We start from the raw sequence: 12,544 nt of genomic DNA on the forward strand, positions 1-12,544 counted from the left end.
TATTTGTCCTTTTATGATTGGCTTATTTCACTCAGCATAAATGGCTTCCAGGTCCTTCAGTGCTCCATGTTTTCATCACTGCTTTGTAGGGATGCATACTATTCCATTGTCTCACTTCACTTTAAAGAAACTAATGCGTTCTGTGTGAGATTTATGCAAGAATGATACACAGAACTCAATCAGTAGACACATACTCGAAGAAAGGGGCTTGATCCCACATAAAAAATTAGCAACAGAATTTTTTAACAAGTGGAAAATCAAAGTAAACAGTTCTAAATAATGAAGTGTTATAGATATGTGTTCTATACTGACTCCTTGCTTTAACTGACTTTGATATATATAGATATAGATATATATAACAGTATTACTTTTCTAGGGCTAGATTAATAAAGTACCACAAAATGGATGGCTTCTAAGAAAAATATTTATCATCTCATAGTTCTGGAGGCCACCAGACCAAATTAAGATGTCAACTGGGTTACAAATCTGCTGAAGTCTCTTTTTGCTTCTGGTCGTCCCTGTTCATCGATTGATTGATAGCAACATAGCTGCAGTCTTTACCTCTGGCTTGACATAATCATCTTCACTCTTTGAGTATCTCTGTGTCTCTTCTGCTATTTTGTAAAGACACGATTCAGATTGTCTTAGAGCCTACCAAACTCCAATATAAAGCCCCACTATGATACAGTTAATTCTGACTCAGTGATCCTATAGGACAGAGTAGAACTGCCCCATAAAGTTTCCAAGTCTGCAAATCTTATGGAAGCAGATTGTAAAAGCTTTCCCCCATAGTGGGTTTTTAACACTAACAGCTAAATGTTTTAATCACTGTGTTAACTTAATTGGTCACCTCTTCGTAGACCAAATTCCAAGCTAGTTTGCATTCATAGGTTCCAGGAGCAAAATATCAAATATCTTTTTGAGAAACACCATTTAGTCGACAACACAAACCAATATCAGACTCTGATTACATTGATATAGTCTTTAGTTAAATTTTTATATAAAAGAAGAATAAGAAAATATTCAGAGGAAGGAAAAGAAGAAAGAAATGTGGAAAGAGTAAGAAAGAAGAGGAAGAAGAAAGAGGAGGAGACAAGAAGGGAGAGGAAAAGGAGGAGAAAGTAGAGGTGCTCTGCTTTTTAAAAAAATCTAGGGGGGCTATACTCTAAAATTGATGAGGGGGCGATTGTACAATTCTTCATAATATGATTTAATGATTGAGCTATTGAATTATATGATATGTAATTACTTGCCAATAAAACTGTTGGAAAAATAAATAACTAAGGTGGTCAAAGAAATACCATAAGACCCAGAAATTCCTCCACTTGGTACATACCCCAAATAAATAAGAGGTGCGATATTAATAAATACCTGTGCCCACCCATCCCCCCAGCCAAAAAGCTTGGTATCCAGTGCTTCTTTAAGCAATGTGTGTGTGTTTAAATTTTATTTTTTAAAACTTTCTAATTCTTGTAGACGGATTCTTTGAAAAGTAAAGTAAAATTTTGTGGCATTGTTAAATTGCTTTGACTAAATGCTCACTTTCTATTTCTGAGCTTAAAACAATCTTGCTGATGATCAGTAACAAATAGCCTAGTGACTGGCATAGATCTGTAACTCAAACTTTGAATAGCACTTATTCAACTCCTGTGATGCATGTGTAACCACTAAACCACAAATCTAACCCTGGAAGGTGTCATAAAACAGAAAACCCAATTCATTTAACCTGGATAGTAGAACTTGGCGGGGTAATTTCTGGCAATACCAGGTGTATGGCAAAAATGAAGTTTTTTTCTGTTATAAAACACTGAGACATTACATAGATGCAGCACAAAAAGTCCGGGAATCCTGTTCTAATTTCCATACCCACACAAAACCCCCAAGCTCTCATATTTTATGTCTGTTTAGTAATCCTTTTATTTATTTTCTCTTGATTTATTTTGGACTCCAGATCTCTATCTGGTACAGCACTCTTTACAGTCTTCTATCTCGGACCATTTTAGTCTTTAACATATCTAAAGTGGTCAGTGGGATTATTTAAGTGGCATAAATACGAATAAGGGATTTTTATTCTTTAGGACATTAAAACCCAGAGAGTTTAATTGATTCATCTAGGATACTCAACAATTTGGAAGAGAATAAACTAAAGATAAATTTTCTGTTCTGTGAAATAAAACTGGTTTTATTCACTTAGTTCATGGATCACCCACTGTTTTAGGAGTGCCATGATTAATAAATCATAGTCCTTAATCCCTAAAAAGTGTTTTGAATAATATCAACACATATTCTGATAGTTATAATTAATTGTGGTAAGTGATAGAATAGCAGAATAAAGTACAATCAGAGCACAAAGGAAGGAATTGGACCTGGATAAATGTGAGAATAATGAAAGAATGCACAGAGGATTCAATATGTGAGATGAAGTCTTAAAGTGGCCAATGTGGATAGGAAGAAAATGAATGAAAAAGAGAGCCTAGTAAGAAAGTATAGCACATACAGAGGTAAGAGTCAGATAAATCCATAGAATGTTCAAGGAATGATAAAATGTCTGCTTTAAGTACAATGGGGAGGGATGATGTGTGTCTAGGACAGTAGGGCAAACTATGATGTTCATCCTTTTGAAAATGTGAGCCTATGTAACATAGGCTCTTTTTTTTTCTTTCCCATAGGCTCTTAATTGCCGAGTTTGGACTTTAGTGGAGGTCATCTGCAGTGTGACTTGATAGCTTCTGCTTTACTTTAGTTGTGCTTTGTCTTGCTGTCCGTCTCCAATTTAGTGCATGCGGATTGCATGGTCTTTACCTCAAAGTGAGCCGATAGGACAGAGTACAACTCAAAGATGATTTTGAGAATTGTTAGGGTTTTGCAGTTGCTTGTGAATTTTAGCATGGTATTATCTATAAATGGTTCTGACCTATTATCTTCTTTCCTTTCTTCCTTCTTCCCTCCCTCCCTCCTTCCTTCTTACGGTATCTGTCATCTAGCATGTGTGGTTTGGCAAAGAGGGAAGGGAGACAAACCAAAAATTACATAACAATTATTAAGCATTGGCTATGATAGGATATGAATGCAGCAATGGGTTAAACATACCAACAAGTGTAAGGACGATAAAGAACTGATAGGATGCATTTCATCCTGTTGCCCATAAGGTTTCTATAAATCGGAGTTGACTTGACGGCACCTGGAAACACACGACCATGGTTGTATACAATGTGAGAGAAGCCCTTGAGGGTCACTTGTTAAGTACTCAGCTGCTAGCTAAAAGGTTGCTAGTTTGAACCCCTCAGCCACTCAACAAGAGAAAGATGTAGCGGTCTCTGATGATAACAGCCTTAAAAGCCCTATGAGGCAGTTCTACTCTGTCACACGGGATTGCTATGAGTTGGAATTGACTTCATGGTAACAGATTTGGTTTGTTTACACAATGTAAGTTTATACGGGGAAAACTATAAGTGGTGAAGAACAGTGGAGTAAAGGAGCAGTTTTTCTTTTACTGCAGGTATGTGTAGATATATTAACAACTATAACTATATCTTTACATTTTGTTTTATATATATATATATAAATTAGGGAAGTGAGTATGATCTAGTCTTGGGCAGGGTTGAGATTAGGAAACAGATGGGAAGGAAAGTGCTAAGGAGCATAGTAGCCCGAGGCTGTGGATACTATATGTTCCTTCATGTCAAGAAGTTAATGGAGCCTTATGGAAGAGCTCACCATCTCCAGGAAAATCTTTGTCTGCTGAGCAGTCTCCTCAGTGCTCCTTTCATATCTTTGTTCCTTAGACTATAGATGAAGGGGTTCATCATGGGAGTTACAATTGTATACATGATAGCAGCCACCTTATCCCTTTCTGCTGAGTAGGAAGAAGGTGGGAGAAAGTAGACCCCAATTATAGATCCATAGAAAAGAGACACAGCTGTGAGATGGGAGCCACAAGTAGAGAATGTTTTCCATTTTCCCTTGGCTGACGGCACCCCACACACTATGCAGCCAATAAGGGCATAGGAGACCAGAATGAAGGTAAAAGGGATGGATATGGCGGCTCCACCAACAACTAGGATCAACAAGTCATTGATATAGGTGTCTGAGCAAGCAAGTCTTAAAACAGGTTCCAGGTCACAGAAGAAGTGCAGAATTTCTCTATTGTCACAGAAAGTCAAGTGGCTCAGCATACTGAGGTGCAGAACTGAGACAAAATTGGAGATGATCCATGGAGTTAGTACCAAGAAGGCACAGCGCTTGGGACTCAATAATGTTGCATAGTGTAATGGTTGACAGATAGCAATATACCGGTCATATGCCATGACTGCCAAGAGGAAATTGTCTAGGTCTACCAGCAACATAAAGAAATACATTTGTGTATAGCATCCTGCAAAGGAGATGGTTGGTCTCTGACTTTGGATGTCTACCAACATTTTGGGGACTGTGGTGGTGGTGAAGCAAATGTCAGTAAAAGATAGATTAGCAAGGAAAAAGTACATGGGACTGTGGAGGTGAGGATCACTGCTGATAGCTAGAATGATAAGTACGTTCCCCACCATGGTGATCAAATACATGCACAGAAAGAGCAGGAAGAGGAGCTGCTGCTGTTCTGACCCAACAATGAGGCCCAGGAGGAAGAATTCAGAAATAGTAGTTTGGTTACCTTGGTACATGATTCTGCTGTACCTAAAAAAGGAAAAACTCGTTAGCAGTGCAATGGTAACATGATTCAAAGTCCTATTAGGGAATATAATGCTAGATTACAGAATAGAATCAGGTTTGGGAACCAGACTGTCTGGTTTTAGTCCTTCTACTAACATACACGATCTTTGAGGGCAACAATTTTATTTGCTTTGATCAGTGCTGGTCCCCCATTGCTAACGGTAAGTGTCTGACTCATAGATGGTGTTCAATAAATAGTGGCTGAATTTATACCAATATTAATGAATAAGTAAAAAAAAAAACAAAGAATGTTCTTGTTTACCACTCACTAGCTTCATGATCTCATGGGTACTTTTCCACGCTTGTTCCATGAACTTTAAACCCAGACAAAACCTACTTTACATAATTGTTACGAAGATTGCAGGAACATCTGTAAAAAGCCCTCAATTGTATTTCAGTGATTGCTGCACCAACAATAACTGCTATTATCCAGTGATTTAGAAAAGTTATAGATTCTAAAGGCAAAAAAGGATTCCCGAGAATATCGGAACCAATGTGTCTTGACCATGTGAGAATCCAAAGTATCTATGCTGCGGCGTTCTTTTAAGGTGCTTCAGAGATAGGATCCCATAATCACCTTCCAGCGCTCATTTCAAATTTTTATCCTCCAAGTAATCTGCCTCTTCCTTACAGCTTCTGGAAATTCTCGCACTTTTCACATTTCAACAGGAGGAGAGTGGTCACCTGCATTGAATGCTCCTGAGAAGTCATGTCGGAAAGTCCACTGAATGGAGCGACATAGAGGCAATATGAAGTGATCGTTACGAAGACCATTTGAAGCAGACTTGATTGGGTACGAGGCACCATGAAGACAGCATAGGAGATCACAGTTTAAGAATAAGTGCTTTTATCGAGAGCTTAGCATGTTTCAGTTACTCTGTTAAGTGCTTTATTGGATTATTTTCTCAAATATGCACCACAATCCTGAGTTAAGTAAAACTATGAATAATGTGCCCATTACATTGATGAGAAAATCAGAGGTAAATGAAGTTAATTCATCTAAAGACTACATAGACAATGTATTGGAGTCACATTTTGAGTTCTGTCAGTCATGCTCCTGTTTCCGATGTCTTCCTATAAATGAAGAGTGAAATTAAAACAAATAGCTTGAGTATCACCTATGTCCTGGGCACATACTATTTTTGTTCAGTGAATGTCACAGAGTTAGTAAGTGATGTAGTTGGACATCACGTATTGACTTTAAAGTCTTATTGTCACATCTCTATAGGTCCCAATGAGAGCAAATGAGCTTACAGATAGGAAGTTCTACCTTTGTTTATTCCAATGTACACTTTATCTATGCTGCTGTGAAAACAATTTTGCTCTTAAAGTTCCCCCATGTCCGCACCCAACCTTGCTACTCTAAAACAACTGAATTGCTGTTGGGTAAATTCATGCACTTCTGCTGGTTTCTTGTTGAACTTTGAATGCTATATGAAAAAAGAGATTTGTAGCACTGATGAATAGGGGAACAATATTTCATGAGGAACATTGCATTTATTTAACAATGCATATGTTTTATCTCTCTAAGTACGATGACATTAATCACTTGCATAATAAGAAATAAAATTTTCAATTACAAATCAGCCAGGATTAGGTCTGGTGAGACTTCTGCCAGGCAACACTTAGTCATTTCATAGATACAAAATGTATTGCAAATAATAAGGTGGTGTTTATTATGTATATGTCATGTAGGCTTTTTCAAATGCAGATTGAATTCATAAAGTTTGATAGTCCACATTTCTGATTTGACCTTTGAGATGCATACCAGCTAGCTCCATTTCACTCTCTCTCCTCATCAGCTTTCCCAAGGTGCTACTACTATCTTTTACAACCAAAGGCATTCCTAACTTCACACTAACCTTTACTTACTAAATTGGCACAAAGCTCTGGCAGTGATCCTAAGGAGTGAGTGTTTCTGTGTTTGGGTTGGGGGTCCGGGGGTCCTTCTCCCATGGAACTTACCCGATGTTTTGTGACCATTTCCAAAGCTGTTCCAGAAAAAAACAGTTTCACCTTCTCCACTTAAAAAGAAAATAAACCAATGATTTTTTCCCCAGCTAGTAATAAGAACCATTCCTCATCCAAATATAGAAAAATAGAAACGGAAAACAAGACGAGGATATGGCTTTAAACCTCAATTGTTTGTGTTATCTCTGCTCCTGGATTTAGAAATGATCACCCTAGGGCTCAGGACACAATCCTCTAGGCTCTCTATTAGAAACTAGTCTCGATCTCATCCTCTCTGGACCAAGTCTTCCCTAGTGATATATGTTGGCATGTACTCATTTCCATGTGTGTACACGCGCACGCGCGCGCGCGCACACACACACACACACACACACACACAAGGTTAGGACAAAAAACCATTGCTACCTGGTTTAATTCATTAATATATTCTAAACAAAATTGGTTTTTCTTCAATTTCAACAAAACATATTTAAATATGTCTGTGATCAGTGGTCACAAGGCTGCAGAGAAGCTCTGTAAAGAACTACACTTGTCTTAGTCTCATTTGGGTGTCTTCAAAAACAAGGTCCAATCAAAACACTGGCCTCCAGGGGATCTACTGGGCCAAGTGGATTCTATGTCAAGGAGCCAGCTAAGAAGATCGTGGGGAGTTTCAAAATTATTATTCCAAAGTGTAATCTTGGTAGGTTTTTTCAAAGAACACAGGGCCATCACAGGGGCTTAGTAGGAAGATATTGTAAAGAAAACTGAAAGCTGCATTGGTGAAGAAAAAGACCAAGAAAGTTTGCTCAAAGCATTTTTTCTCATGATGAAAATGTGCATGTCATCATTCCCTGATGCTATTAGTAAGGGGTATACTACTTGAAAATTTTGTTTGATAAACTTACCCCATTAACCCTTACAACTTCAGGGCTTGCCCCTTCAGACATCTTTGTGTTTCCCACATTCAAAGAACATTTCAAACATTTACTGTACTTTCCCTGATGGATGCTCAATTTAAGTCCCTAAAGGATGCCCAAACTGCCATTTTGAAGAGGTGTAAGTCAAAGAGTGCAGAATTCATCAGGGAAGGGTTAGCAATAGTAACACCATCTTCAGAAGTTTAGAGACCTAGATGGAGGATATGTTAGGAAACAATACTTTCAAAATTTGAGAATTTTGTTAAACAAAGTTTTCCTTGACTTTGTAGTAACAATTTTTGACTCAGCCTCACTTATGATTTATTCCTTCCTTACCAACATTGTGGATTTCCAAAGACCAGGTTATTAGGTGAAAATTTGTGTTATGAAACAATAGAGGATGAACAAATCATCTTACCACCACCCATCACCCACCCCCAATCTGTACAGTGAAGGCCCAATTCCACCAGACTTCTGCTGAGGTCATTTGCCATTGCTGCCTCCCCATCCCCATGTCACTTCAGGAGAACTCAGTCTTTGTCTCCTCTCCTCAAAAAACAAAAATCAAACTCACTGACATTGAATCCATGCTGACTCATATCAACCTTATAGGACAAAGTAGAGCTGCATCTGTGAAATTCCAAGAATGTAACTCTTTACAGGAGTAGAAAGCTCCATCTTTCTCATGAGGAGGGAATGAGGATTTTGAACTGTTTACCTTTGGATCACAGCCCAATGCCTAACCACTATGTCACCAGGGCTCCTTGTCTCCTCTCCTAGGAAATAAAATATTATCCAATAAACTTCCTTCCTATGTGCACACAGAGTCCATAAATCAAGGTCCACATCAAGTACCTCAGCATACATTATTGCCAAGCAAACATTGTTCATACACAAAACAGATAGTAGAATTTTCACTGTTGTCATAAATGTGAAATGTAACAAAATTGATTTGGAGTAGATTATATATCTATGTATATATAGTTTAGATTCATAAATGAAGAGGAATTTTGTCCTAGGATAGAATTTGGACTTGGAGTTGATTTAGGACTTTTGTTATACGATGATGGGGTAAAAGTGTATTGTATGTGGGAAGGACTGATCTGAGGGAGTCAAAGGGTGGAATACCATGGATTGAATTGTACCCCCCAAAATAAGTGTCAACTTGGCTGAACCATGATTCTCAGTGGATTGGCAATTATATTATGATGAAGTTTGGCAGTTGGATATCTTCTATTTGGTATTCTTCTGTGGTCATCCTCTCTTTTCTCATAAATCCAATTTTTGCATAATGACCTGGCTTTTGAAACCTAACTATTTTGATAAAGGAGGCATGGGCGTTTATGAATAGAAGTAATTTTTTATGTACCTGATGTATTTCTACTCAGTTTAAAAAACTGAAATGTAAACTTTTGTAGACAAATAACACCCTTTTACATATCAATCTAATACTAGTATTTTGTACCTCTATTTAATCCAATAACAAAGTGCACAAATGATGCTTAGAAACCATTAATAATGAATGCAAACATTAGAGTGTGCTTGTTACTTTTTTAAAGACTCCAATGATATTTTAATCATAGAGTGTTATGTTTGTCTCCATAATATTTAAAATAGTTCATTTGAATTTTATTTATTTTTTGATTTTCTTTAAAAACATTTTTAAGTCATTTTATTGGGGGTTCTCACAACTCTTGTTACAAACCATAAACCAATTGTATCTGGGATATTCGTACATATATTCCATCATTATTTTCTAGACATTTACTTTCCATTGAGCCCTTGGGATCAGCTCCTCTTTTTTCCTCTCCCTCCTAGCCCCGACCCCAACCCTCGTGGGCCCCTGATAGATTGCAGATTGTTAATTATTTTCTAATCTCACTCTGACCGCTCTCTTCCTTCCCCTCTGGTTTCTGTTGTTCTTCCCCCTGGATGGGGGTGTGTGGTTATGTGCCATTCATTGTGATCGGTGCCCCCCTCCCTCCCCACCTCTCCCCCCTCCTTCCCCCTACCCTTCAGTATCTCTGTTCCCATTCCTGGTCCTGGGTTCCATGTGTTGTCAGTTTTATCTCTTGCCTATACTCATGTACACGCTCCCGCACTACTCTAATCCTTTCTTGTATCTTAGCTTTTAATTTCCATAATAACACCTCAAATTGGGTAAAATTATCTTCTTTTTAAATGATGAGAAAACTAAAGAACAAAGAGTTAAGTGATTTTCCCAAATGAGCAAATCTTGTTGATGGAGCCAAGGCTCCTACCCAGGCACTCTTGCTATAAAGCCCATGCTCTTAGCCACGATATTACGCTATGTTTCCTTAATCATGCAGGAAGTTCTAGAGGAATGGGAAAGATATGCTGAGAACTTTGAAAGCCTAGAAGAAATGTACAATTTACTAGAAACTCATTACCTACCTAAATTAATTCAGACTAAATAGACCCCAAATAAAAGAAGAAATGGTTAGGTCATAAAAAAACAAACTCCAACAACAACAAAAGTCCAAGACCAGACAGCTACGTGGAGTAATTCTATCATGTTTTCACCATAGAGTTCACACCAAAGAAATCAAACCCCGCAACCCATTTTATGAAACTAGCCTAATCCTGATACCAAAACTAGAAAAGGACATTACCAGAATAGAACATTCCAGATCAATATCCGTTATGAGCATAGAATAAAAATCCTCGTCAAAATCCTAGGCAATAGAATCCAACAAAGCATATTTAAAATTTCATCATGATCATGTGGGATTCATACCAGGTGTGAAAAGGAAGTTCAACATTAGAAAAACAATCAATATAATTCATCACATAAATAAAACAAAGGCAAGGAAACACAGGACCATATGGATCAATAGAGAAAAGGCACTGGGCAAAGTCCAACACGCATTCCTGATAAAAGCAGTGAAAAAATAGGAATAGAAGGGAAATTCTTCACCATAATAAACCTCATATGCAAAAACAATGGCCAATATCTCATTCAATAAAGAGAAACTGAAAATATTTTCCTTGTGAATAGGAACCAATAAGGATGCCTTTTATTACCAACCTTATTCAATATTGTGCTAGATGTCTTGGCCAAAGCTATTAGACAATAACAACAACAACAAGGAGGCATCAAAATTGGTAAAGAAGTAAAACTCTATTTGCAAATGATATAATTCTATACTTAGAAAATCCCAAGTACTAGACAAAAAAAAATGCTGGAAATAATTGAAAGTTTTGCCAATGTGGCAGGGTACAGGATCTACCTATAAAAATCAACAGGATTCCTGTATACAAACAAAGAAAGCTCTGAAAAGGAAATCAAGAAGGCAATACTATCTACAATAGCCACCCAAAAGACAAAGTAAGAATAAACTTATCCAAATAAATAAAAAAATTGGACAGAGAAAATTACAAAGCCCTATTAAAAGAAACCACAATAGACTTACGTAAATGGGAAAATGTTCCACATTCATACACAGGAAGACTTACCATTGTGACGATGTCAGTACTGTACGAAGCATGTAAAATTTGGACAGTGAATAAGGAAGACTGAAGAAGACATGCATTTGAATGATGACTCTGGCAAAGAACATTGAAAGTACCACGGACCATGAAAAGAAACAAGCAGACCTCTCTAGGAAGAAGTCCAGCCAGAATGCTCCTTAAAGGTAAGGGTGATGAGACTTCTTGCACACCTTAGACATGTTATCAGCAGAGATCAGGCCCTGGCGAAGGATATAATACTTAGTAAAGTGGAGGGGTAGAACAAAAGAGAAAGAGCCTTGGCAAGATGGATTGATACAGCGGCTGCAGTAATGGGTTTAAACATTAGAACAATTGTGAGGGTGGTGCAGGATTGGGCAGTGTTTTGCTCTGTTGTGCACAGGGTTACTATGAGTCAGTACCAACTCAGCAGCATCTAACAACAGTAACCCAAGGCAATATATAAGGAAAATGCACTAGATTCACATACCAATGTTATTCTTTAAAGTGATGTAAAAACTAATCATCAGCTTTATATGAAAAAGAAAGAGAGCCAGGATAATCATAAAACAATGAAAGAATAAAAAGTAAGAGGTCACTCACTTCCTGACCTCAAAGTTAATACGCAGCCAGCCTGGTCAAAACAGCCTGGTACAATAGATACATAGACCAATGGAATAAAATATAGAACCCCAAAATATATTCATTCACCAACAGACAAGTTTTGACAGGAGCAGAAATACGTTAAATGGAGATGTGATAGTTTGTTCAACAAACAATGCTGGCAAAATTGGTTATCCATTTGCAGAAGAATTAAACAGGACCTATATCTCACTCAGTCTACAAATATGAACTCAATATGATTAAACACATAAATGTAAACCTTATCACTGTACAGATAATAAATGAAAGGATAAGGAAAACATAAGGGCCCTAAAACATGGCCATAAGCATACTATCAAATCAGAACAAAAAATCTTACCACAGTGAATGATGGGGGGAGTGCGGAGTGGAGACCCAAAGCCCATTAGTAGGCCACTGGAGATCCCCTTGCAGAGGGGTCTCGGGGAAGAGATGAGCCAGTCAGGGTGCGATGTAACAACGATGAGAAATACAACTTTCCTCTAGTTCCTGAATGTTTCCTCCCCGCTCCCACTACCGTGACTCGAATTCGACCCTGCAAGTCTGGCTAGACCAGAGGATGTACATTGGTACAGATAGGAATGGAAAATCCAGGGAATCCAGGGCGGATGAGCCCTACAAGACCAGTGATGTGAGTGGCAAAACAGGGAGGGTAAAGGGAGAATGGGTAGGAAAGAGGGAACCGATTACAAGGAACTATATGTGACCTCCTCCCTGGGGGACAGACAACCGAAAAGTGGGTGAAGGGAGACGTCGGACAGGGCAAGATATGACAAAATACCAATTTATAAACTATCAAGGGCTCATGAGGGAAGGGGGAGGGGGGAGGGAAGGGGAAAATGAGGACCTAATGT

At 38.1% G+C, this 12,544-nt stretch overlaps 1 protein-coding gene across 1 annotated transcript; it reads right to left on the minus strand.

Annotated features, from left to right (window-relative positions):
- Nucleotides 1-3,713: 3,713 nt before the first annotated feature.
- LOC101652252 (olfactory receptor 1468-like) lies at nucleotides 3,714-4,658 on the minus strand. The gene has a single exon (XM_013007892.1). The coding sequence runs from the start codon at nucleotides 4,656-4,658 to the stop codon at nucleotides 3,714-3,716; it is 945 nt and encodes a 314-aa protein (XP_012863346.1).
- Between the last annotated feature and the right edge of the window lie 7,886 nt (nucleotides 4,659-12,544).

Source organism: Echinops telfairi, unplaced genomic scaffold (genome assembly GCF_000313985.2).
Source record: "Echinops telfairi isolate 266 unplaced genomic scaffold, ASM31398v2 ScPeMD7_20;HRSCAF=75, whole genome shotgun sequence".
In the NCBI taxonomy this organism is placed as follows: domain Eukaryota; kingdom Metazoa; phylum Chordata; class Mammalia; order Afrosoricida; family Tenrecidae; genus Echinops; species Echinops telfairi.

What these genes read in the sequence shown, in the direction of transcription:
- LOC101652252 (XM_013007892.1), bottom strand. Translation starts at nt 4,658, where the DNA reads ATGTACCAAGGTAACCAAACTACTATTTCTGAATTCTTCCTCCTGGGC.